The sequence below is a fragment of the Manis javanica genome, chromosome 8, assembly GCF_040802235.1.
Source record: "Manis javanica isolate MJ-LG chromosome 8, MJ_LKY, whole genome shotgun sequence".
NCBI lineage: Eukaryota > Metazoa > Chordata > Mammalia > Pholidota > Manidae > Manis > Manis javanica.
The window spans coordinates 93,409,561-93,436,653 of NC_133163.1; the positions used below are offsets into that span (position 1 = coordinate 93,409,561).

The following is a 27,093-nucleotide window of genomic DNA, read 5'->3' on the forward strand; positions in this document are numbered from 1 at the left end:
CTCACTTGCCCTCAGGTTTTTCTTGGTAGTGTTGCTTGGCTGAGAGGAGGTGTGGAGGCCAAGAAACTGTCAGCACCTTGTGCTATGTGGGCATTTGATAGCTCTTGGGCAATGGCGCATTCCCTGGCAGGCCCTGCGCTGTGGTGGCGGAGCCGGGTGGGACTCCTGAGCTGATGGGGCCTCTAGGGGAATGGAGCGGGGCTGAACCCTTGCAGGAGAGAGTAGCAGGGTCCCAAGACTGTGGCTCACAACTGAGAGCCTCTTAAGCCTAGATGTCTGCTTAGCACCTGAGCCTCTCTTTTATCCTGAAAAGTCACTTTCTGGACATCAAATACAAACATAACCCATTCTGGATCACTCTTGGTATGGTTCTTTGGGTATTTATTTTTGGTGAAGGTATTGTGTTGATTGAGACCTTCCAGGTCCAAAGCAAATTTCAAATAAAAGCCATAGGGGAAGAAAACTTGGGAAGAATCATTGTGGAGTTTTAGAAATAGGTGAGAGGATGGGAGCACCAGTGAGTGACCTTGACTCTAGTAAGAAACGTACAAGCCGTTGGAGTGAGCACAAAGGGAAAAAAAGATGGGAGAAGAGAGGTGGAAGGAGGGAAACGGCTGCTTGTAGGAAGTGAGTGGGACGCTGGAAGCACCAGGCATCCACACCCCTGCTGCCTTTCCCTCCAGTGGGACACTTCTCCCTGCATCTCCCTGCTTGTTGGGTCTCTTAATCTTTCTCCTCAGAACCTCATTCTCCAGCAGCCATCCTTCCTCCTGTATTGTCAGCTCTGTCTGTCCCCAGTCAACTCTTATAGTGTTTGTATACATGCACATATATGATTCACTGCCTAACACACCTTCGCCCACCTTCAATCCAAAATGGAACACCTACCCCCTCCCCTTCCTCCTGCATTTCTTGTCTTGGTGAGTGAGGAGTGTCCATCCAGTCACTCTGGGAGTCACCTGGGTACCACCCCACACTTTCCCATCTCCCTAAACTCCCTTAGCTCATTAATTGCTGAGCCCTGTCCAGTCCACCTCCTGATTATCTTCTACAACTGGTCCCTCCTGTCTGTGCCCTTGGTCCTGCCTTCACTGAAGCTCCCCCACCCACTTGCCTGGACAACAACTGCTGAACAGTCTCCTACCCATCCTTTTTTCAAATGAGTCACCAAAGTGATTTTTCAACCAAAGTGCCAATTCAGCCAGGTTACTTCCTGCTTAAGGTCCAACTGAGGGTAAAGTCCAGACTTTTTGACATCACCCCCAAAGCCCTTCATTTTTCTTTCCTTCCCCACCTGGAGACCAGGCAGGTAAACCCCTTCAGTTCTCAGATGGAGACCTGTTCTCCCTCACTCTGTGCTCTCTCACATGCTGGTCCCTCTCTCTGAAATGTTCTCCTCTCCCTTGTCTACTCTCTCGTATCCAGGTTGGAGCATTGCCCCTCTTCCTGACAGCCTCTCTCCACCACTCCAGGTGTTTAGGGGCAACCCTTTTTGCATTCCCTCCTAGCCTACTCAGATTTGACATTACAAATACTTAACCTATCTTTCCCCCAGTCCCCCTTGAGGGCATAGCTTGTGGCTTATTAATATATCCCCCATGCTTAATAATGATAGTGGCTAATAGTAAAACTGCTAGAAATAGCAAGAGCTACTGTCTTACATTCTTTCTGAGTATTACCCCACTTAATCTTCGCTCCATCCCCATGAGTTGGGTTAGGTACTATTACTGATCCTGTACTACAGATGAGGAAATCAAGGCTTAACTATATTATATTGTTTTCCCAAGATCACTCACTAAGAATTGGTGGAGCCAGATTTTGAATGGAGGCAATCAGACTCCATTGTCCTGTGTAAGTGCTAATGCATTATCTGAATCATGGCCAGTTTTCCAATCTGTGTTTGTTGGAGGACAGAGTAAATGAATTAAAAGATGATACATGCTTGAACAAATGGATAAATGTCTGAACCCACAGCCACATTAGTTGAGATGAGTTAGCTTAGAGAGAAAGAAAAAATGTAGGCAGGAGAGCCTAATTGTGAGGAGACACAGCAAGACGCATACAGCTAGGGTGGGTGCGGCAGGGGGAGGGGGCAAGTAGCCAAAGAGGAAGGTGCCCAGTGGCCATTGGGCAACAGCTCATTTCATGGCTCTGGGTTCATAAGCTGACTTAGAGGTTCAGCCCTCTCTTTGATTACTACAAACCATTAGTCAGAGATTAGAGGGTGGAGGTGTGCCAGGGAAGGGAGGCAGCTCTGACCAGGGTGGCTTGTCCCTTGGTCCAAGGTAAGGGCAGCAGAGAGCCAAGGAAGCTGAGCAGAGTTGATGAGAACTTTCTGTCTGGATGGGAACAGGGCTGTGACCCTCAGTGGTGGGCACAGAGCAGATACTGGGGCATTCAAGCAGGGAGGTGTGGACTTGCCTGTTATCCCCCAGGGCAGGCTGGCTCTAGCAAGGTGGGGACGGGGAACTTCTGGCCCTTCAGTAAGATTCAGAGAGCCAGGATGCTAATCCTGGCCACGCCATGAATCCCAGTATGTCTCTAGTCAAGTTGCAACCTCCTTGTAGAATCATAGTCTGTGAAGCCGTGGGTACCTAAGTCTGAGGGGAGGGAGAGGAGGTTCCCCATAGACAACTGCAAAGGGAAGCCAAAATTGGCAGATCCAGGTGGGCGCCCACTGCTGGAAATGGAGACAGTCACTTAGGAGAGGTGACTGAGCTGGGCAGAAGACCTCTGCACATGGGTGCACTTCATGATTTATGCAGCTCTTGAGGACACACTTTCTCATTTGATCCTCACAGCAACCCTCTGAGGGAAGATAGGGCTGGCACAGCAGTTAATTGTCATTATCAGTTTACATCTGAGACAGCCAGCATCAACCCATGAGGCGGCTCTTTGCTTTGCATCACCCAATGACACTGAACAGCGTGGACCCCAAAATGGCCAGCCAGGAGGCCATGAGGACAGCAGCCTCATGCACGCCCCCGGGGCTAGGAAGACCTGCAGTCAGGAACCTGGGTGCTAGCCTGGTTTGTGCCTTCTTGCTCCACAAACTGAACATTTCTCAGCCTTTCTTTGTGGGCACCACTGCCTGGCCCAGCCAGCCCCACAGGGCTGCTGTGAGACAAGGGGAGGGTGAGGATGGCAGAGCAGGGTGGCTCAGGACCTAATCTCAGGGTGCTCCGCAGCAGTGGGCATGAACCCCAGCATCCTAATCCCTCGAGATGTCGGAACTGGAAGGGAGCTTGAGATTGTCTAGCTGGTCCCACTGAGGAAGGGAAATGAAGCAGACAGGCTCACCTACTTGAAAAACAGAAAAGATGAAAATGCTGTGGAGTATGGTTTTTTAAGCCAATTTTTAGGTGGGGAGGGAGGAAATTACTTGAAAGCTCGACTGATAAGGCAGAGATGGCTAATATCCCCATCCCCTTGGGAGGCCCCTTGAGGGTCCAGCAGGAAGTCCACCCACTGTTCCCTCCAGTGACACACGTGACAGCCAGGGAGATGCGTGCCACGAGACCGAGCAGGCAGGAGGGCCAAGGGCCAAAGGAGGAGGGTCACTTGGCAAGTGGAGCAAAACCTCAGATTTCTGCAGGAGCCAGCTCGGGTTCCTTTGGGCGGTTGGGGAGCCGCCTGGAACACAGCAGTGACGAAGCCGTGATGGAGTCCCACAGAAATGCCCAATGGCACTTACGGGGACAGGTGCAGCCAACACCAAGGGTGGAGTATGGGTGTGCAGGCTACTGCCCTTCCTGCCCAAAGCAGCCTGTGAAAGCAAAATGAATAGAAAACAGAGAGGAGGAGTAGAGGGTGGTGAGATGAGCCAAGTGAGCTTGCCAAGCAGCCGAGCAGGCGGGGGCGGCAAGGACAGAGGGCCAACACCTGAAAACCCATAGGACGGTGCTCTCCTCTTCTGTGTTTCTGGAGTTTCTTAATTTTCCATGATGCAAATGTGTCCATTTTTTATGATGACTTTATTTTTTAATTTTTTTATTGAGACATAATTGACCTATAATAGTGTGTACATTTAAGGTATACAATGTATTGATGTGATACACTTATATATTACAACATGATTACCACCTTGACATTAGCAAACACCTCCATCATGTCACATGATTATCATTTCTTTTTTTGTGGTGAAAACATTTAAGATCTAGTCTCTTAGCAATTTTGAAGTATAAATAGTACTGTTAACTTAAAAATCACAATGCTATGCATTGGATCTCTAGAAATTGTCTTCTAACTAGCAGCTTGCACTCTTTGACCAACATCTCCCCAGTTCCTCCTTGCCCCAGCCCTCGGTAACCACCATTCTTCTCTCGGCTACTACGAGTTCTGCTTTTTTAGATTCTACACATAAATGAGATCATATAGTATTTGTCTTCCCATGTCTGACTTATCTCTTGGCATAATTCCCTCAAGTTCCATCCATATTGTAGCAAATGGCAGGATTGCTTTCTTTCTTACAGCTGAATAGTATTCCAATGTGTGCACATATCTGACATCTTTGTTCATGAATACATTGACAGACACTTGTTATTTCCATATCTTGGTGATTGTCAATTATGTTGCAGTGAACATGAATGTGAAGATACCTCTTCAAGATGGTGATTTTATTTTCTTCAGATATTGGCCCAAATGGAATAGCTGGATCATATGGTAGTTCTATCTTTAATTTTTTGAGTATTCTCCATACTGCTTTCCATAGTGGCTGCACCAATTTATGTTCCCACCAGAAGTACATGAGGGTTCCCTTTTCTTCATATCCTCGCCACTTGTTATCTCTTAGTCTTTTTGATGATAGCCATGTAATGATAACTATAAAAGCCACAATGAAAAGGGGGAAAAGACCAGAAAGACATATGGCAAAACATTAACAGATTTCTTCTAGGATAAGGGAGCTCTTGGTGATTTTTCTTTTGTTTCTTTTCACTGTTCTATTCTTCCCAAATAATCTAGAATGAGCACAAATGATCTCTAGGACCACAGGAAGAAAATACAAAAGATTGCCTTCCTGTCCTTAAAAATAACAAAAACGAACAACGGAAAGGAAGAGAAGCTGAGGCAGTTAGGGTGACTTGGATAGAGTCAAAGATGAAGAGGAGCAGATGGGTGAGGGAACAAGAGAGGAAGATGGGGTCAGGGAAAGTGAGGGCCTGCCACTGGGGGCAGCTAGCTACGAAGTGCCTCCCAGTCATCCTGGGGCTGTTGCCATGCTCTCAGGGTGGCAGCAGAGGAGTCCTGCCGGACAGCGCCTGGGCAACCCCCATGTTGCCACAGTCAGTGTGCTCCCAGCACATCCAGGCTGACGTCCGGACACCTCCCTCCAGCCTCGGCCTGCAGGCTTGCTAAGACAATTTAAATGCAGAAAGCAACTTGTTAGCACAGAAGAGACAATGCCAGTAATAAATAAAGACATCTTTATTGTCTCTTCCTGAGATGCACAGTGGTTCCAAGAGCTTCATGTCCCCCTCCACCCCCCAGGCAGGCTAGAAGAGGGCAGAGAAGAAGCAAACAGAACCCTATACCTTCAGGAGTAGAAAAGAGAGAGGTGGGGCCAGGAGGACATGAGGGTGGCAGGGCTCAGGGAGGTGCTGGGGGACAGGGTGGGCCTGAGGAGGGTGGGGGCAGGGTTCAAGAAGCCCTGGCTGTGGCAACAAAGATGTGCTTGTAGCCTTTGATCTCCTTGACCTCGCTGCTGCTGATGAGGACTTGCAGCTGACGGCGTCCTGCTTTGATGGGGTAGAGGTCCACCTGGATTTCAATGGTGTGTCCACCCACCACAGTCCCGATGCTGAAAATGAAAAAGAGTCTGTTGGAGGCTTGAGGAATAAACTGGGGTGGGTAATCTGGTTATTCTTCTTGGTGGATAAGTACCTCCTTCTCCATCTCAACACCAGCAAGCTCAACCTTACCCCAGGCGGGTGGGAAACTGGGAGCCAGGAGCACCATCCAGGAGACTGTGGGCCACCCTATGACCTCATGAGGTACCCTTTAACCAAGAACAGCCTAAGACAGGCGGACAGCAATAAAACTCACTTTTTTGATATCTGCCCATCAATGAGGCCACTTCCCTCCAGCACCATCGTGCAGTTCCTGAGAGCCACCGTGAGGGTGTTGGTGAGGGTGATGTGGACTCTCAGAGCCTTGCCCACCTCAGCCCTCTCAGGGACCTGCAAAGGAGACAGGGATATTCGGGCACCGGGCCTCACTTCCGCCCTCCAGCTCAGTACTTCGCATCCCCATCACTGGTGACCGCCGGGGAGTGCTTACTTAGGAGCTAAGATGCTGCCATTGGGAGAGAAGAATATGAGCTGCAAGTATTGAGGTTAACATATATCCTGGTCTGTTTTAGGTCACAATACTTCAGGAAGCCACCAACAATTGATAATTGGCACCAAGTTGAAATCTATTTCTATCCCCACCATGTAGTCCAGGATAGCGAGTACATTCCAATTTTAGTGGCAGCTCCAACCTGTTTCTTGTGGCTAATAGGAATTTTGTGTTAAAAAGGATCCTAAGGACAAATCCAGAGGCGGTGAGAGTGTCATGATTGATCAGTAGTGTCTGATGCAGGCATGGGGTAAGGAAGTGGTGTCATGTGTGCTGCCCATGTGCCATCAGCAATGTCATTCTGAGGCCAAGGTCACAGGATATGTTCACGGCAGAGACAGGACCTGCCTCAGGTGTCCCATCCACCAGCCAGGATATTTCCCCTACAATGCTCTGTCTTCATATACACCAACAGACGTACTCTGAGTTTTTCCAGTTGAGTTCAATGCATCACATGTGAGGTCTGTGTCCCAGGGTAGCATGGCTTTGGTCTGTGAGTGGGAGTAGGGATTAAAGTCACTTCTGGAGCCCCAGTGCCTAGTGCACTGTGAGCAAAATGATGGCCATTTGGTTAATGAGTGTTGAGCTGAAATGATCTCTGAACACCCAGATCATACTGGTGGCTTGTTCTGGTCAACCAGAGAAGCAAGAACAAGGAAGAATTCTAGAATTCTAGAAGCAGGTTGCTTGCATGGTAATCAGGGTATCAAAGTAGATCAAGTAAAAAGAAAATTGGAATATATCGTAGTCACACAAAACACCCCAGGTCCCTTACCAGTGGGGACCAATTCATAGCCTACTTGGAGTTGGATGCATTTGCATCAGATCCTGTTGTAACCGGGTTCTGAGTAATGGCAGGGCCCTCACCTGAGCGCCAGGCCATGTCTGCACTTGTAATTCTGTCCACCGTTTGCACCATCGTGGAGGCTGCCTGGCATCCCTTAGCCTGACAACCTGACAACATGCCCAGGTGAAAACTGTCAGGTGGCCAGCTATGACATGGGGTCACTCGCCTCTCATTCTGGAGGTGGGGTGGGGTGGGGTGGAGTGCGCCTTTGACAAATCCACTGGGTGCAGAGGCAGTAGGGCTAGGCAGAGGGCAAGTCTGTAGGAGTGAGGGGGAGGTGGGGAAAGGAGGCTTCAGGGCAAGGAAGCCCTGGTGGTAGGACATGGGGAACCTCTCTGTCCTCGTCGTTAGTCCTTCCTTCCTCATTCCTTCCTCAGTGATGGCCTCACCAGCCACTCAGGCCTCTGAACTCAGAATCTGAGACTCACCTTTCATTTGTTTCCCTCTTTCTTGTCATCCCTGCCTTATTAGCAGTCAGCCGTGGGATTGAACTTGTGATCTCTCTGAAGTCCGTCTCCTTTATTCCATCTCTGTCACTGCCTTTCTTGTCTCTTCACCTCTGCAAAGCTATTTGCTTACTTAAGATGCCTTCATCTCCACCTCAGTTCTCTCTACAGTGTCTTCCTATGCATTCTCTGCCAAAGGTCACCTCCTCTGTGATGCCAGCGTGGCCTGCTCTGCATGTTGCCTAGAGACAGAAGACAACCCTATACCATGCTCTAATCATCATTTGGTGTCTGAGGCGGGGACTGTGTCTTGTTCGTTGCTGTATCCCCGGCCCCTGGGTTGGGTGAGTCAGAGGGCCCTTGGGCCCAGTCTCTGACCAGATGCCTCACCTCAATAGATAAGTGGGGAGTTTCCAGAGAGATATCTTTCAGCACCAGCACGGACCTTCCTGTCTGCTCCACCCTGGCAATTCCAGACACACGGATCAGCTTTTCATCCATCAGCTTCTTTCTATAGTTGTCGAAGGGTAGCAAGAGCGGCAGCCGTACCTCTAAGCACAGACAAAAGGCATCTTGTGTCCCGGGAATGCATCTCAGAAAGAAGGAGAGAGAGAAAATATCTATGTGTCAGAGAAGAAAAAGCAGTTTGCGTGTGAGAGAGAGCATGCATGGGAGTCTGTAAAAGAGAGGCAGGCAGTGCCCTGCCCCATGGACCCCCAGGGCACTGCTACATTTCACCTGGTGGGATAGCAGCAGAGGTCCCGCCCACGGCGTTCAACCTCCTGCCAACAGCAGCTTCACTGCCCAGCAGTGGGTGCCAGGGGTGCAGGGGTCTCTGGGAGATGCAGCTGAGTCAGCTCAGCTTTGTCCATGGCCCCAAAGCCCCCTCCTGTAGTAACTGCCCTGCTCACCCTCCCCGAAGTCCAGGTCCAGGTGCGCTGTCTTCCTCCAGAGGGGCTCCCGGGCACCGCCCTTGTGTAACAGAGCCTGTGCACAGAAACGCACCTCCAGCCTGATGGGGCCCTGGGGGTGGGCTCTGTCTGGTACCCTCCGGGCATGCAGCTTCAGCAGCAGGTCCTGCCCCCACTCAGGCGGCCTGGCCAGGTGAAGCTGCAGTTGCGCCGGTGGGTCCTGGAAGCCCTCGGACCCCAGCAGATCCAGGAAGGGTGAAGAGGCCCTGCTTGGGCCCAGCATCTTCCGGGAAGCCTTCATGAACACAGATCGCTCCTCAGGGGATCCTGGCAGGAAGGAGAGCCAGGAAAGACAGCAGTGGGAGGGGTGGAGAGGACCAAATGGCCTTTGGGAAACACGCCTCCCAGTAACTTCCGGCTGCCCTCCTAAAGCCCCAACCACATGAAGAGCTGTAGAGAGGGCAATACAGCATCGAGGCTGAGAGCGTGGTGGGCGCTGTTGCTCGGCGCTCGGTTCAGTCCTTGCTCTGTCATCGTCTCTTAATCTCTTGGTGCTCAGTTCTGTCACCTATAACCCAGGGTATCTCTTTGCCTCACAGAATTGCCAAAAATTGGGGTTAAATAAATTGCTGAATATAAGCCCGCAGCGCTGTTCTTTGTCATCAATATTGCCCTCATCGCTAACTTCATAATCAAAGCCAGAGGATTCTCTCCCCCACCAGCACCCTCACTTTGGAAGTACATGCTCAAGCCTTTTAAATAGAACTTCAGCTCTTGCCCTTTGGGGCTACTCAACATCCGGGCTTAACCCCAGCTCACCCCACGCTGTGCACTTCTCTAGGGCGGTTACTATGTACACAAGTGCTTTCTGTGTATTTGCTCATTTACCCTCACACAGCCTCTGACGTAGTTAACTCATTCCATAGATGGGAAGGTGGAGGCACAAGGGTGGGTCCAGGCAGCCTGAGTCCACCCAGGCCTCCCCAGGGGCATCCGCCTTCCACAGGCCCAGGAGCTCTCTACTGCCTTGAGCGCCCATCTCTCCCCTTGCCGCCACCCCCACTGCCAGGACAGCAGGAGACCACGAGAGAGCTGCCTGATAAAACAAAGGATGTTCGATTAAGTTTGAATTTCAGATAAACAGCATATGTTTGGTATGTCACACGAAATATTTTGGACATGCTTATGCTAATAAAATATGTGTTGATTTGAATTTATCTGGAATCCAAATTCAACTGGGCACCCTGTATTTTACTTATTACATCCAGCAACCCTATCCTAGGGCCACATGGGAATCTTCAATGATGTGGTGGCTGGGTGGAGAAGGTTTTAGCTGAGAGCCAGCTCTTTGGGAGGCAACACAAAAGACATCATACCTCCCCCCCTCCCCCAAATGCCTGGGGCTCCAAGCACCTTCTGGATACTTGTAGGAGCTGGTGATGTTCTGGCGCTGATCTGACACTACCATCTTGGTGCTAATTTCCTTCCCAACAGAACTGGTGTTGTGGACCAGGATTTCCTGGGCCTGCCCATCCCCGAAGAGCCAAACGACTTCATCAGCATTCACCTCGGCGTACACAAATGGGGTGTCATAGGCGAGATGGACCTCCCCTTCTCTGATGGCCTTCACAGAGGCAGGGCCGCAGCAGAACAGCCCTGCGGAGGGAACAGGAGTTGTGGACGGCTGACCCCGCTGCTAACATGCGTACCTGGGGTGGCTGGTCATGGTGGAAGGAGGTCGGGAGCTGGCACGGGGAAAAGCAGGAGAGCAACGGCCCTCATCCACAGCGTGCTCTCCAGGGCCTGTGAAGTCATGCGGGCCTCACAGCCATCCTGTGATGTGGCCGAATCCTCTCCATCTTCCCCACTTTGCAGGTGGGGAAACCACTGAGAGGTCCAGAGACTTACCCGGGTCCCCCATCTGCCAATGGCAAAGACTCCTGACTCCAAGTTGTCTCTACCATGACTTTGGGAAAGGGAACAGATGGGGAAAACTCCACTCTTTTCTGGACTCCTGCTCACGTGGTCTCGCACCCGGACCAGCCTCCCCATGGAGCCCAGACCCTCCACCATGGTCCTCACTCACCGCTGCTGGTTTGCTGGGGAGTGGGGTCCAGAACCTGCCACCCATTGTACCCAGGGGGCAGATCTTTCCGAATCATCCAGCACTCATCCCAGACATGAAAATTCCTATGTAAAGGAAGAGGAGAAAAATATTCACAATTCTGGAGGATTTGCCAGGTTATCAGACACCGTACTGAGGGCTTTATTTCATTGCTGCTGTTTCTTTTTTTTTTTTCTTACTTTTTATTTGAAAATGATTTCAAGCTTAAAGTTGCAAGAATAGTACAAAGAACATCCATATGCCCAATTCATTTATTGTTAACATTTTGCCCCATTTGCTTTCTTTCAGTATAGATATAAAGATTATATCTTTTCTTTTTCTTTTTATATTTATTTTTATATATTTCTTTTTTCTATTATATATTTTTTTTGTTTTTACTTTAGTGTGTATATGCTAAGAATAGGGATCTTTCCATACATAATCTTGTACAATTATCAATGTTACATATTCCATATTGTTACATAATTTTGTCTAATTTACTTTCTATGTTTCTATTTTGTCAGTTGACCTGATAATATAGCATCACTTATAGCATTTTTTGCGATCCAGAATCACACACTGCATTTGGTTGTCCAGTATCCTTCATCTGCTTTGATTTGGAACAGCTCCTCTGCCTTTGTTTTAGTACACTGACATTTTGAATACAGCCCCATTTTTTTTTTAAAACCAGAGTGGCCCTCATTTGGGGCTTGTCTGATGTTTCCTCCTGATTAGATTCAGGTCATGCATTCACAGACAGAATTCTACATAAGTGAAAAAACCTTCTCAGACACATCAGTGCATATTAAATAGAGTTTTCTCCTCTAAGAGCTCAGAGAGGGAGGGGGCTCCAAGGACAGCAACTAGTTCTCCCAAGACTAAAAGATGTTACCTGCAGACTGGCTGGAAAAGGAAAAACAGGATATCAGATTTGGGACAGAGCAGGAAAAAGCAACCAGAGGAAGAGATTAAAGATATAAAAAAGGGACACACAGAGATACACAGTACCCACACACACGTGCGTGCACACATGCACACACAGAGGCAGCGGGGCAAGGAGAAGGACTCAAGAAAGACTGAAGATGTACGCAGAGGCAGCAAATCCAGGCTTTGCCCTGACAGGGGAAAAAGAGAATGGTCCAAACAAAAAGACTCAAGATGGAAGATGAAAATGAATGTAGTTTTTAAGGGCAGTAATCAGAAGACAAGCAATCTATTCACTTGGTTGTGGGCTGCAGAACATTATCTCCTAGTCTTCTATCTCCCCAGTGAGTTTGATGTGATGATCTCATTAGCCAGAACTGTCTCCTGGGTTGGGGAATTATTCTCTTAGCATCAGCAACAGAGTCGGAGCTTTCCCATCCTCCCTGGGACAGAGCAGAGATCTGTGTTTGAGACAGCGTCCCTTACCATATTTTGTCTCGTTTCTGAGCTGGCAGCATCTCTGCATTTTGGTCATAGTAGGTGTCAATGGTTAAGTTCCCATCCATGTTGTGTGCAGAACGGAAATTGGAAACAACACGAGTTGGAATACCTAAGCACCTCATCACTGGAGAAGAAAAGCGTGGAGAATCACTGAGTTCATTCAGGCAGAGACTCATTGGCTCCCAGGCAGACTAACTTTCAAGCTGGAGGGAAGAAAGAAGGCCAAGATTCTTGCAGATCCACACCTCTAACACCTTTATCCTCGGAGCACTGCACCCAGGCCCAGAGCCCTGCCGCCCACCTGTCCTATCAGTGGTCTCCATCCCACCTGGAGAAAGAAATCATTTGAGGTCACTTAAAACAAGTAACAACTCAGTTTATCATTTAGAACTTTTCTCATTCAGCAGCTTTCCAAATTTAAAAAAGACGACCTAAAACATTAATTTGAAAGAAAGTTAAAAACTTGAGGCCTGTGTGGTGGGCAATTTCAGAAGAGAGGCTTTGTGACCTTAGGTAAGTGACTTAACTTCTCTGGCCCTTAGTCTGCTTATGTGTAACAAAACAAGGAGTTGGGTCAGATGCTTTTCAGTTCTGAAATTCTAAAAGACAAGGGTTTGAAATCAAGAATGTATAGAAGGGCAAGACAGACTTCTAGAGGTAAGTGGAATACAGTGACAGAACCTGCAGGTCCAATGAAGCCAGTACCATCTTTGGTAAAGCAACAGTACCCTCTCGTGGCTGCTCGGGATAGTGCTACAAAGGCTTCTGAAAGCGGAGTCAATTTCGCTGATCCAGTCATGCACAGCGAACATACCACCAGCAGCACCACACATTTCATACAGATAAAATCAAGCCAAAAGTCAGGTGTGCCTTTCGAAACATAGGTCCCCACCTCTGCCAGCGAGGTGAGAAATTTAGAGGTTTATCCCACCCCTCTCCTGCTCAGGAGGAGTAGAAGGTGCCTCCTGAAGCTACTGGGAGGATTATTATACTTTGAAAAGTAAGAGGACTATTGAGACTGACCAATCTTTTTGTTTCAGTTCATTCAAAAGCTCCACAGGGAGGACACCTTTCCACAATCAGCTCTCCATTCCCAGCACAGGGTAGCTCCTAGCTTTTCACAAAACCCTTAGCAGTGAGCACTAGGCAAGGGCTGCACGGAGCCAGAGGCAGCCTGGCAAGAGCAGCTCCCCCTCGCTCAGTGGCCCCAGAAGGCCAGAGCCTGGGCCTGGGGAGCCTCAGAGGTAGAGCAAGGACACAGACCTAGCCCTCTCCCTCTAGTCCCAGGGTCTAAAGGCTGGAGCCCTCCTTCATAACACCTGCCAAGCCAGCTCAGTGCAAACTGGCTGTAAGAAAGGCTGGTGCCATGCTGAGCATTTTCCAGCAAACAAGTGAGCCAAGTGAGGTCACTTGATTTAAAGTTACACCTCTCCTCTATCTGCAGCACCTGTACATAACTGCTGAGCTGTGCTGCCCGTCTCAGAAAAATCTAGGACTTTGTCTTTGGCCCCTGTCTCCATCCTCCCTATTCTGTGTTCCCTCATTCTCCAGTTCAGAGTCAACCAATTAACTCAGCAAACAATTATTGAACATCACAGCATAACACGCTGTGGAAGGTACTCCTGGCCCACAGTGGGGAAGATGGGCCAGCGCCTCAGTACTTTCCATCTTTCCTTATCTTCAGATAATCTGATCAACAACTTTGCACTAAATTATAAATAACTGATAATGCATAAAGTGTTGATACTCCTTAAGGGTAGTTAGCAAAGTAGCAAATCTTTCATTGTAACTCCTGAAGACTCTCTCTCAGAAGTATTTGGGAGCTGCCAGATCCATGTACAGGTGAGATCAGGCTATCCCAGGCCGTCAGCTTGCACTGAAAGTTTCTGCCAACCTGTTTCTCACCTGGAGCAGAGAGGCCTGAGCGGTGGCAGAAGGCATCTGGGTTTGCCTCCCCTTTGGGACCACAAACTTCTTTAGCCAGGTAACCATTTTAATAGTCTAACTGCTGCATCAGAGACTAAAACAGGTCAACCCTCCTCCCAGGTGAATATGCAGGATACCTTGAGTAGAGAGAGTATGCTGATTGAGTCCAAGTGCCCACCACTCCTTAGCTGTGGGGTGATGGGCAAACCACAATGACTCCTATGAAAATGGGCATAGTCAAGACCCCACCTCAAAGGGTTATTATGAAGATTAAATGAGTGATTCTGCATTCCCATCTCCCTGTCACTCACCGGTGCACATAACAGCTGCGAAGACCCAGCACTGCCCGTACTTCACAGGCCGCCCGCCCCTGGCTGACCACTGCCGCAGGATGGCTACACTGCCGTTCCACTCCAGTGGGCTGACACCCCCAGAGTAGTCCTCTCCCCAGTTCCCCTGCAGCACGCCCTTGTCATCATTGCTGTTGATCTGCATAGGACAGACATGTGGGTTTTCACAGTGCCCCGGGGGAAGCCCAGCCTGTCATCAGGGGTGGGAAAGCTTCTGTCCTCACCATGGCACTCACCACCCTGCACACATACACCACGTTGTTCCGCTGGGAGTAGTCTTTGGATGGGTTCTTTAAGAAGTACAGGCTTTTGTTCAGGATCTCAAAGCAGATATCTATGATGTCCTCTTCAAACTTCCAAGTGATTTCGAGGGAAAAGAGAAGAGTAAAAATGTGTAGAATTTGGAACATCAAGTCAGTGACACAGACTTTTAGGGATGAAGTATATGAGCTGGGGTGGGTGTGGGGGTGCGGGTTGCAAAATACAGACAAGGTCCTGCCTTCAAAGAGTTTATAAATCTAATTGGGAATGTGTTAGATTCGTAACTCTGGAAACTAACCTGTGTGGCTCTGTTGGAAAACGCAAATAGAATTCAGAGAGGTGAGAGATCCCCGTTGACTGAAGGGATTGGAGAAGGCTGTTGGAGCCAGTGGGCTTTGAAGGACAAGGTGGAGGGGAAGAGAGGAAGTTGGGGATGTCAGCTGAGGTCTTTGAGCATTCAGAGGTTCTCCTTTCTGGAGGACTTGTGAGACGGGATAAGATCAGATGCAGAAATAGAGGGCTAGGTGTGTGAGGAGAGGGTGAAGAATGAGGAAGGCCTTGAGATCAGGAAGAGGAGCTCAGTGCCGACGCTGTGAGCACAAGAGAAGCCCGTGTGGGCTCATGACGTAGGTTTACAGCATGTATTTGCGACATATGTTGCAAACCTTTTGGCTGCCAAATGCACTCATATTTCAGTTTCAAAAATCATACAAATTGTCACAGCTGGAAGAAAGGGAAGCTGGTCTTCCTTAGCAAGACTCCCTGCTTCCCCCTGCCTCTCCCCTCCTGGTGTGTGCGAACAGGGCTGAGACGGCAGTGGGAGGAAGAGAGAAACTGCCACCACTGTGGTTGGCGGTTAAGAGTAGAAAAGTTGCCCAGAGCCCAAGATTCCCTCCCTTCTGAACACTGACTGAATATTTGATGTTATTAAAGAATTGCTGTTCATTTTTTCAATTGTGGTATTTTATTATGGCTCAGTTGTTTAGAAAGAATCATCATCTTTTAGAGCTGTATTTGAGAGTATTACTGGATTAAATGATATGGTATCTGTAATTTGCTTCCAAGAAATCTAGTGGTAAGGGGTTGGGGAGAGGTCTGCAAACTTTTTCTGTAAAGGGCCAGATAATATTTTAGGCTATGCAGGTTAGAAGGTCTCTTTCTCAACTATTCAACTCTGCTACTACAGCCTAAAAGCAGCATGAATGAGCATGCTGTGTTCCAATAAGATGGTATATATGGACACTGACGTTTGAACTTCATATAATTTGCACATCGCAAAATATTATTTCATAAAATTATTTTTCAACAATTTATAAATGTAAAAGTCTTTCTTAGCTTATAGGCCATGCAAAAACAGTCAGTGGGCTCTAGTTTGCAAGCCTCTGGTATAAATGAAACAAGATTCACCACAAACTGATCGCTGTTGAAGCTGAGGGATAGGTTCATGGAGGCTTATAGTAGCCTGTCTACTCAGATTTTAAGTTTTTCATATAAAATAATTAAAGCTAAAATGGAAAGGCATCTCCCCTTCCTTGGCTCTCTCACTGGACAGGAAATTGGCCCACCACTGCACACCCTGACTTTGTTAGTGGTCCTTTGTGAGCTAACAGAGTTATCTAAGAAGCAGCTAAAGGCGACCTGCCCTAGGCCTGTTTCAGGTGTTACCTGCCCGTAGTTCCAGGGCCAGGAAGTGATAAATCTTTCATGACCCTTGTAAACAAAGCCATAGTCCATCAGGATGTACTCCTGCAGCAGTATTTCACTTGGCAGGTAGACATCGTCCTCTGAGCAGTTAAGAGCAGTGGAAGAGACACAACCCCAAAGCAAAAAACAAACAGAGTAATAAAATTAAAAAACAGTAATAACAGTAGCTTGCTGGATAATTGGAGAAGCAATGGGCTGATGGCAATAAAAATCAAGACTGGACCCCTTAAAAGTCTACTATGTGCTTTTCTAGAGGCCGGCGATATAGTCTATACTTTAAAAAATTATGATTCTCTTTTTCTGATTATAAAAGTGACAAGCGCATTGTAGAGAAATGCAGATGATGAAAAGATGTGGAAGATGGCTCATCCCCACTACTCACATACCCATCATTACATTTTACTGTGTTCTGGCCACTCTTACTTTCTCTGCACATATATGTAATACAATTAGGGTTACACTGTATTCCATTTCCTAACCTATTTCACTTAGCATCACACCATAAACATTTTCATCATGACATTGAAAAGCTTTGTGAAGATGATTTTTAGTGAGCACATTGCATCGATATGCAGCTGTTTTCTTCTGGGTTTTCTCAGAAGCACCTCTCAGAGCGCTTCCGATGAATCAGGCTAGCGCTACTACTCATGAGCAAGTCATACCTGCACTCCAAGGGTTAAAAAGCAGGATGAAAGTTCCCAGGGGGTAAACCATCCTGGGACCCTGGCTCCGAGAGATCTCTATCTTCAGAGTGTAGGGGCCAATGACAGCATTGGTTGGTGTGAAAAAGGAGACATAGAGCGAGCTGGAGTCAATGGTGAAGTCAGCAGCACTCCAGACATTCCCTTGTCGGGCCTGCGTGAGTGCAAAGGTGGCTCGGGTTCCAAGCAACTCCGTGGGCTCTGGTCCTGTGCAGGAGAGAATAACCCCAAAATCAGACCTAAAATCTATATGACATGATCTCAGAGGGCCTGGAAGGACCCTCACCTTCTCCCTCCACTTGCTAAACCTTTTGGTTTAAGGCTTTTATCACCACTGGGTGTCCTTGGACAAGCCAGATAAGATCAGTGGGCCTCAGTTATTTTATCTGTAAAATGGGATCATAACAGCACCCACCTGAAACTCTTGTCATGGGAATTGAAGAAGATAATGGGTATGAAGGTTTATCACTGTTTTGAATTAAAAACTTGGCTGTTATTATCACCACTTCAGTTGGCTAAATTGGTCAAATTTTTCCTTAACAGCACCAATAGGGTGCTGAGCACTAATAAAATCTTTCCTGGGGTCTCAAGAGAAGAGACAGGAGGGCCTCAGAAAGGAGAGGCCAGAGCCATACAGGTGACTTTGCCTTGGGCTGGAGTGAACTCACCGGTCTCAGCCACGAAGATGATGTAGTCGGTCCCAGAGTGGAAGGGTCGGTTGAAGTACAGTCGGAGCATGAAGGTCTGGCCACGGCGCACGATAAGCCGCTTCAAGCCCATCTCCTGCGTGTGATGCTCCTTGTTATTCTTGTGGCTCTGCAGGTCAACGGATGTGAGCTCCAAGGCTGCCACTGGGGCCGAGATGGGGATAGGTCACTGCCCAGCTGCAGCTCCCTGGGCTCAGCAGCCAATCATTTCTGTGCACCTGGCTCCGACTTAGGTAAAATTCCTGGCCAGGTCCTAGTCCTTCTGCCACCCTCTTTCATGATAGTTTCATGATTCAGCCTCAGAGGGCAAGTTAGCAAGTCCTGGCCTGGGAGTGGGAGGACCAGGCTCCCGGTGACTCTGTACCTGGACCCTGAGCCACAATGCCCAAAAAGCAAAATATTTCCAGGGAATGGAAACTTAACCCTTGAAGTGCCACCACATAGTCCTAACCTCTTTTGTTGACAATCTCCCTACAAGTTATTCTATAATAGAAGAAAGGGCATTTTAGAAGTTTGTATGAATTAAGTCAATGAGCTGCCTGGAGACTCGGCTATAGGCAAGCCCCTACTTTAGGATATCAGGCCAGGGTGGGGGTCACCCAGGTTATGTGCAGCATATCTCTTGCTTCTCAGCCATACCTTGGGCTTATGAGGGCAAAGACTGCCTTCTGGGCTGCTACTGTATGTGGACACCGAGTACGGTTTAAAAACTCTCGCAGCACTGTGGCAAGAGTACAGGTTCTCACCACCTTGGCTGTGAGACTTTAGTGAGTCACTTAATGCCCCTAGAATCAGTGTCCTTGGCTGAAAAATGGTGACAATGGCATCCCTATCTCATAGGGTTCAAGTGAGCATTAAGGGAAGATTCACAGGTGAAGACCTTATCGCAGTGGTAAGTACAGAGTACTCAGTAACCATTAGTTGCTCTTACTACTAGTAATAACGCAGCCTCAGACTGCATTTGCTTTGCTGTTTTTGCTGGTGATATTTATCGCATTTCCTGTCAACAAATATCCATTAGGCCTTTTCGCCTGGTAGTACATTGATTTATCTCAGTGGTTCTCAGCCAGAGAAATTTTGTCCCCTGGAGGATAGGTGGCGGATCAGGAGGCATCTTCTGCTCTCACCTTCACCACAAGGGCGAGAGGCTGCTAATGGCATCTAGTGGGTAGAAGCCTTAGATGCTGTTTGCTGCCAGTCAGTTTTTGTGCCATTTGTATGTTGAACTTCCACATAGATTCCTTTTTTTATATATGGATTAGTGGCTTTTCTTTTCTTTTTTTATTAAAGTATCACTGATATACAATCTTATGAAGGTTTCACATGAACAATATTGTGGTTTCAGCATTCATCCATAGTATCAAGTCCTCATCCCCCCACTGCAGTCACTGTCTGTGTGGTAAGATGCTATCGAGTCATTACTTGTTCTCTCCGTGCTGTACTGCCTTCCCCATGCCACATAGATTCTATATGTCTTTGCTAAATGAGTTCACTTGAATGGTTTCACCCACCTTTCCTGCCTCGCTGGCCTTTCTGAATCCTGACACTTTCACCCAAAAGCTTTACTTCTCCTCCTAGGTATTAGCGGAACTGCCTTCCATGTCTTCAACCAGGTCATTGGTGATAAGATGGTTCCAAGCAGTAAGTCTCAAGTCAGAGGCTAAAGGAGGATTCTTGTTAGAGCTTTCTTCCAAGTTAACACTGAACCATTAGGAGATACTTTTCAGTATAGTGCTAGCTGTGACTATATCTAATTCCAATGAGAAAGTTGGATCAGGTGTTTTAAAATTTCCTTTACAGTGTAAAACTGAATCCAGTTTTCATATTTGCATTTTTCCAGCAAATTTGTCAACCATCTGGCTGATAACAGAATGTGAATGGTGGTCCCTTGATCTCCCTCCTAGTAATATCTTTCCTTGAGGTTGAGTCAAAGGTGAGGTACTGGAACAAATAGTACAAAATTTTCCAAACTCTTAATGTTGTACTTAGGTACTTAAGTAGTTATATTATTGGAACCAGAAAATTCAGGGCAAGACCTAAGACAGACACTTTTGAGTTATTTAACAGTATTTTTAAAACATCAGGTTCAATCCATTAGTAGTTTGTGAAATCAACAGAAAGAAATGTGAACATTGTTTTTTAAAGAAGAATAGAATAGAAAATACTACCATGAGTCCCCATAGGAAGACCAAGTATAATCTTACGTATAACTGAGTTATGATGTAAACTGTGGGTCATAGTCAAAATTTTGAAAGCAACTGGCCTGGATGCTAGTGGAAATTGATTGCATCTCATTTGTTCCTAAAGGACCTGACAGTGTCATACCAGGACCTACTGAGCCTTCATAGAAAGTCTCTCTGCCCCATACGTAATACCCAAAGGTTCCCACCCTGAGAGATAAGATACCCAAAAGAGGCCATAAAGAGCACACAGGGGTGCTAACATTGCTTCCACAGAAGGGACTAGGGGGCAGCCTTTTCCTGGCTGCTGTTCAAAGCATAGCTCCTAAGAGCAGATGACTCAATTTTCGTTTTCCCCAAGCTGACTCCTGGCCTGGGAAGGAAAGGGGAGGAGGAAGAAGGAAGATATCTCCCTCTCCACACCCAAGGTTGCAGTGCACAGAAAAAACGCAGTCTCAAAAAAAAAAAAAAGGAAAAAACGCATTCTCCATTAGAGACTCAGCTTTTCATTTGTATTCAGCTTAACATAATTACACATTGAGCTCACTGAATTGCTTTTCATGTCAGGGAGACAATGACTTCAGAAAACAAAAGGGAGGGCTTTCAAGGGAGCAGGAAAAGAAATCCAAGATCGACAAGAGGTTCAGCAAAGCAGGAAATCAAGCAAAAGCAATTAGTAACAACATGTGAGTGCCCACAAGGCCTTGTCGGCCACCAGCCCACCAGAGTTAATGACGTGTATGAGGAGAGGCAAGCCCCGGCCGGCCACGTGTCTCCTGGTGCTTGACTAATATAAAGCCAAGGCTATAAGAGGATCAAAATATATATTATCAGCCTTAAAAAAAGGAAAAAGGCAACAATAAAATAGCCGTCCTCCTGCGATGAGCTCTGACTGTGAAGCTCCTGCCCTGCGGAGAGACCAGACCTGAGGCAGCCCTGCCCTCTGGGTGGCTCCACCTCTCTGCTCGAGTTGTGGCTCACAGGTAACCACCACACAGGGTTTTATTTGGCCACTGATTATGGTGCCCACCTCCAACCCTATGACCACTTGCTATCACAACACCGTCTTTATTTTCTGCAGAGCACTTACTGGTATCTAGAATTTGTTCCATGGAAGCAGAGACCTTGGCCCTCTTCTCACACCTAAGATCCCCAAGCCTAGGATGCAGCATGGTTCCTAATTACTGATAATCACATCTAAGGTTCACTGAATCCTTCCTACATGCCAGGGACCGTCAGAAGCATTTTACACGTCTGAAATAATTTATGTTCTGACACCCAGTCTATGATGGAGGTGTTAATATTGTTCCTGACATGCAGAAAGTGTTGGGCAGCACTGGGATTCAAACCCAGGTAGTCTGGCTCCAGAGCCTGTCCCTTAACTTTCACGATCTGCCTTCCCTAGTGGCTGCTCTCAGACGTTTGCTGAATAGATATACGGGTGCATGTGTGAAGTACGAGAAGAGCAAAATGGCAAGAAGGCAGTGGGGCTGTAGGGGAGGAGAGGGAGAAAGCCTGTGAGCGCAGCGGGGCCTCTGTGGGGAAAGTGAACATCCCGTGGCCAGGATTCTCCCCTGGCCCTGGCTGCCTTGCTCACTACACACATGTGGGCAGTATGTTACTGACTATACAAAGAGCTCCACCCTGTGCTCTGGGCGACATGGTGGCACAGCTGCACAGCTGCATGGCTGCAGGAGAGCAGAGCAGAGGCTGGAGTGGTGGCAGCGCAGAGGACAGAGACTGAGACACTGCAGGGGCAGAGAGGCCCAGAGGCAGAGACTGGCTTGCTGGATGCAGACTCGCTCTGAGTGGACAGGATTTTAGTGATTGACCTGCCACCGTGGGAATAAAGTTGGGTATAAATCCTTTCACCCCAAGAACGTTCCATTATCACTTTTTGTTTTCACTGAATCCATAGTGAACTTGCTCAGAGCTGAAACCCATTGGCAAGACAGCCAGGATGAGGGAGGGGCTTGACTCCAGGCCGAAATGCTGCTGTTTGATTCAGTAGCAATGGGTACACCGATCTCTGACTGGAGAATAAAATGTTATACCTTTCTGAGGGCAATTTATCAGTATTTATCACTAAATAAAAGAAACCCTTAAAACATAAATGCCTTTGATACTTAAATTCCTCTTCTAGGAGTTTTTTCTAAGGAAAGGCATAATTTGTATACAAAAATATAAGTATACGGATGCTTAATGCAACACAAATGTCCTACAATGAGAGGGGGATACGTAAACTAATTCCTCTTATTTTGATGTAACCAACAAAAAGAACAAAAACTATGGGGAAATAATCCATGAGATATGAAAAACCAAGATAAAGAGACTAAAAAAGCTATGCTACAGATTATCCTTACATGGTAAAATTATGGGAAATTTTTCTTTCCTTTGAGTTTCTTGGTGTTATCCAAGCTTTTGCCTCGAACATGTATTCCTTTTGTACCTAAGGGAAAGTACGTCAGGATGAACTCTGCTGTGGTGTGTAGCCCAGATCAGAGCGAAAAAAGACAGCATGGGAAGAGCAGTGAGAAGTTTCACAATAACCTAGGCAAAAGGCTAACGGGGACCCAAACAGAGGAGTTGGTGAGAAGGAGGGGCCGCCCTGTGTGTGAGATGGCTGGCGTCCTGTGCAGGTGGCAGGCAAGTAAATACTTGATGAAATACCTTGACTTACAGGGCTTCCTAAGGCCTCAGCCAGTTTGGATGAAGACTGGGCAGGTTAAAGGATCCACTGCCAACCACGTCCTAGGCAATCAGCCTACTGTGAAGGACCAGAAGCTCCAGGCAGAGATGACAAAAGGTAAGTTATCCCCAACAGGGCCAGCAGAGAGAGTTGGCACCTGCCGCCAAATGTCCTGTGGCCTCTGGGCTCGGCTCCCTGCCTTCTCCTGCCTTTGTCCCCTCATTTTAGTCAGCTTCCCTATCACTGTCTTCTTTTTTCACATCTCTTACCATCAGTTTGGGACTTTGATAAACACTTCATTCTTTTTCATTTTTTCCCTTTTAAAGAGTGTGAAAGGGCTTATCTGCCTGAGATTCCTATCTGACAAAGATTCCTGTGTGGTGAGATTACTGCAGATTGTTTTTGGGCCCCCTTAAGTGTGCAAGAATAGAAGTGTCATATTACCTAAAGGTTCAAGTCCAAACTCCTTAGTCAAGCCTTCAAAGTCAGCCACAATATGATCCCAGCACACCTACCCAATCTTATCTCCCAAAGCCATGAATAAACTCTACTTCACCATGTGTGGCCTCCAAATAGATCGTGCCCACCTCTACCTCTGGACAATCCCTGCCCCTTCTCCAACCTCCACATGTCCCATTGCTCCCATTCACCAAGGAAAAGTTAGCATCTACCTTCTCCTTGAAACTCTGCCCAAGCACTTCAAGACATGAAGATACCCTAGCACTTGTAATGAAAGTTTTATATCTAGCTAATATTTCCTGAGCGTTACTAAGCTCCAGGCTTCATATGCATTATCTCCTTCTATCACCACAACTACCCAACAAAAAAATTATAACTCCATATCACACATGAGCAGACAGGGCTTATGAGGTTAAGTAACTTGCCCAGTGTCACCTACCTAGGAAGTGGAAAAAATGTCATTTAAACCTAGACAGTGTGACTCCAGACCTAGCTCTTAATCTCTGGTCTGTGGTGGTTGTCTTGAGGTTTTCACTTTTTTTTCCAGTAAGTGAGTATTATGCTTCATTCAAATGAAAATATAATAAACAAACCTAAAAGGAGCTGCTCTAGTAGAACTGGGAAGAGGTCCCCTGGCTTCTCTGTAGAGTGTTAGGGATCCAAATAACACAATGAAAAGAAGTTAATTGCAGCTCTTGTCATCCTAAAATGCCAGCAGCTCAGGGCAGAACCAGTTCCAGGATTCACGTGGTCTCTCTCCCTGTTCTGCAGTTTCTTGGACTCTGAAACATTTATTTGTCAGTTAATCATGTACGATTATGTTGTTTCTTTGAAACACTGTTTTCATGTAAGTGTGTCCATATGATTAACTATATTGTTTCATCATTTATACCCTGTACTTAGCAATTTAAACAGCTTCTGGCAGAAGAAAAGTATTCCAGGCTGGTTACAACAGGCCACATCATTAAGTCTTTTGCAGCAAATGTAACAAAGGCTTAATATCCATATTACATAAAAGTTGCTATAAATATTAAGAAGCCTTGCTATCATCAGAGAAATGCAAACTAAAATAATAATGAGATCCTATCTTCGATCTCTTCAAAAATATTTAAAAGAATTAACAATAGCCTATTTTGTGAGGGTATAGGGAAATGGACTGCCTGGTATATTGATGGTGGGAATGTAAATTCATACAGACTTTTTAGAGAAAATTGTTTGATAGTGAGGGCAGCTAAATATGCCATCCCACAATCCTTGGCTTAAAGGTTATTTTGATCTGAAGGCATCAAGAAGAAGCAGATACAAGAAAAGCTCTCTGCTTTTACATTTTCAAAACAGGATATACATTTACAAAGGTGTCCTCCCTCCCCTCTCTACCAGGAAGGATAGATGTTAAGCACCAGAGACAACCCTAGATACTCATCAGCCCAGAGGTGACACCAGAGCAAACTACATAGCAAACTATTAATTTGTCCTTATCTTTCATTAGTTCCCTCTACATTTGACTTCCCACAATTTTCCAGCCTAGAAACTCGGAGTTCTTTTCCTCCATCTTGTCCCTTCCCTAAAACTGTATTTTTCTCATGTTAAGATGCTATATAAGCCCAAGTTCTAACCACCCTCTTTGAGTTACTCTTCACTGAGTGTTCCCATGTGAAGGTGCAATGCATATGTTAATAAAATTCTATTTGTGTTTTCTTTTGTTAATTTATCTTTTGTCAGTGTAATTTATAGGTCTCTAGCCAATGAACCTGATTGGTAGAGAAAAAAAGTTAAGTTCTCCCTCCCCTACAATACCCACCAAAACTTAAAGTAGTATTGTCCTTGATCCAATAGCTCTTTTAGAAGTCTTTCATATAAGAAATATTTTCACATGTGCCCAGAATGGAAGAGTGTAATTCGTTACAAATTTTTGATAAACCAATATGCATTGGCTTGCACAGGTTTCCAAGATATATGATAAAGTTTTTTAAAAAGCAAGACATCATATAATATGTATTGTATAGTTTCATTGAATAAAACAAACAATTTTATATAATCTAGTATTATTTGGGAGCAGTTAACCAAATTGTTAACAGTTCTTTCCTGTGAGGAAGGAGCAGTATTAGGAGTACAGCTGTATGTGAAAGGGGAGTTGGACTTTCCTAATACATGAACTTTTTACTCTTTATAAAAAGCATATATATTTAGTGTATTACTTGTTTAATTAAAGTATATTATTTCCAAAGACAATCTAACGTCTTTTGCTTACTGTAGTTAGGGACAACTGAGGGGGAAAATGTCCTAGAGTTAGCATAAAAATATACTGGAATCAAACATATAAACAAGCCTCTTGAGACTTCTCTATTAAACTCTGACTTGTATTAAAATATCATATACTTCTCTAATTTCTAGTTATGTCTATGATACATAATTTTGAACACAATTCTAAGAAACACATAATTGTATTTGGTACCCTCCCCTGGCAGGCTTGTGTGTCTGCCAGGCTGGCCCCCGCTGCTGGGCCCTGTTCTTCTCAGCACCAGAAGCAGAGCAGCAGAGGTTCTAAGGGGACCCAAAAAGCGGCCTGAACTCAGAGGCCAGGGGCAGCAGCTCTCTAAGGGGAGCTGAGAGCCAGAGTCCCAAGATGTTAAAGAAAAGATTGTCCACAGCTTCAGGGTTAAGCTGATCCCAGAAAACATATGATTTGTGCCCCAAGATTCAAGTGAGGAAATGGGAAGAACCAGATCACAAAACGAACTTTGAACATCTCCTGTCTCTTCTGCTCACCCCATACCCTCTGCAAACATCTCCCATCTCTTGGTTAAGCACCTCAGAAAAGTAAGATTCCCAGTACTCACCCTGATCCATTTCTTTCCTTCTTCTGTCAGCCAACGTCCTTCAACTAATCCGTACCAAGATCCTAGACCTTCTTGCCTCTGAGCATTTAGTCATCCTCCTAGACCTTTCCTTCCATCTGAGTTGGGTGGGGCTGCCATTTCCTCCTCCTCCTAGTGCTCCTCCTTCCCTTAATTTTCCCGTTGTTACGGGGATGCATCTTAGCTTAAGGAAAAGAGCCTCTGTCCTAAGCCTTTTTAAAAATTGCTGAAAGTTTTTTGTTTTTGTGGCCTCCTTTTTAGGTTGAGAAGATTCAAATGATGTGGAAGACAAAGCTCAGTTTGGATCTGTCCCATTGTGCCTCTGTCACTTTGAGGCTCGGAACCCATTTCACCCGTGCCAGCTCAGTCTGGTGTCAGGCATCAGCTGACAGTCCGTGTTGAGGTGGGGATGGGTAATTCACAAATGATTATGAAAATGGGTTTGAACAGCTGGTGAAGAAATGGAAACTTCTGCGTCTTAAAGAAAAACCAAGCACCTTGACATGGTGAGTGATTATGCTGTTGATTAAAAATGAAGTTGATAAGGTTTCCAGTACCAAAGGGAAATGCCTATGATATAATAATGTTAGCTGGGGTGGGGAGGGGGAGAGCAGGATACAAAACCAGAGTGGCTTATCTCAATGGTGTAAACATCGTTATTTATATAGATAGACCCATTTTAAAAAGACAGGAAAAGTAAACTGTGATTTGACAGTGAGATACTGAATGCTGGTGATTTAAAAAAAATTTTTTTTTTAATTCCACAATGGGAAGGTTAAAAAAAAAACATTTGAGAAAACAAGGAGGAGGATGTCTGGCGATCCCAATGTGTGTATTTTACCAGATTCCAGTTTAAAGAGAGAAGCAGAAATATCCAGTCAACACTCCAGGAGGAAGAATTTAGTTTGGTGAAAGAGTAGTTAAGCAGAGAAAACATAAAGCTATTTACACATTTACTGATCCTTGTCAAAGGTATGTAAGAGGTGTCTAATTCCCTGGGTTAATCTGTGTGATTCATTGGCAATTCCTGCACCTAATGTAACCAAAGCTTTCTGTCACATCCCCTGCCTTTTTTAATGTGTTGAGTGTATTTAGGAAATGGTCTTTAGGTGGATGCATTAAACTCACTCATTACCAAGTGTTTACTGAGCACTCCTGGGACTTTATTTTATCAAAGTAAAAAAAAAAG

General features: G+C 46.3%; 1 protein-coding gene across 2 annotated transcripts; it reads right to left on the reverse strand.

Annotated features, from left to right (window-relative positions):
- Positions 1 to 3,988: 3,988 nt before the first annotated feature.
- TGM7 (transglutaminase 7) lies at positions 3,989 to 26,404 on the reverse strand. 2 transcript variants are annotated; one of them, XM_017647247.3, is made up of 13 exons: positions 25,887 to 26,399; positions 17,680 to 17,862; positions 16,973 to 17,218; positions 16,272 to 16,390; positions 14,570 to 14,698; positions 14,307 to 14,484; positions 12,055 to 12,193; positions 10,627 to 10,730; positions 9,954 to 10,196; positions 8,541 to 8,867; positions 8,020 to 8,180; positions 6,043 to 6,176; positions 3,989 to 5,797 (listed from the first exon to the last, which is right to left on the reverse strand). In XM_017647247.3, exons 1-13 carry the CDS (start codon positions 25,894 to 25,896, stop codon positions 5,638 to 5,640), a joined length of 2,133 nt encoding a protein of 710 aa, XP_017502736.1. In that variant the 5' UTR covers positions 25,897 to 26,399; the 3' UTR covers positions 3,989 to 5,637. The 2 variants fall into 2 exon arrangements, 1 of the variants encoding a protein (XP_017502736.1); XR_001851134.3 differs by lacking the exon at positions 3,989 to 5,797 and adding an exon at positions 7,612 to 7,871 and having other exon boundaries at positions 6,045 to 6,176; positions 25,887 to 26,404.
- Between the last annotated feature and the right edge of the window lie 689 nt (positions 26,405 to 27,093).

Bases quoted from the DNA above. Each gene is read 5' to 3' on its own strand.
- TGM7 (XM_017647247.3), bottom strand. The intron at 17,219-17,679 runs GTGAGTTCACTC...TCTCCTGCACAG, and splicing joins CATCTTCGTGGCTGAGACCG to GACCAGAGCCCACGGAGTTG. The intron at 6,177-8,019 runs GTGAGGCATCTG...TCTCCTTTGCAG, and splicing joins CTCCCCACTTATCTATTGAG to GTCCCTGAGAGGGCTGAGGT.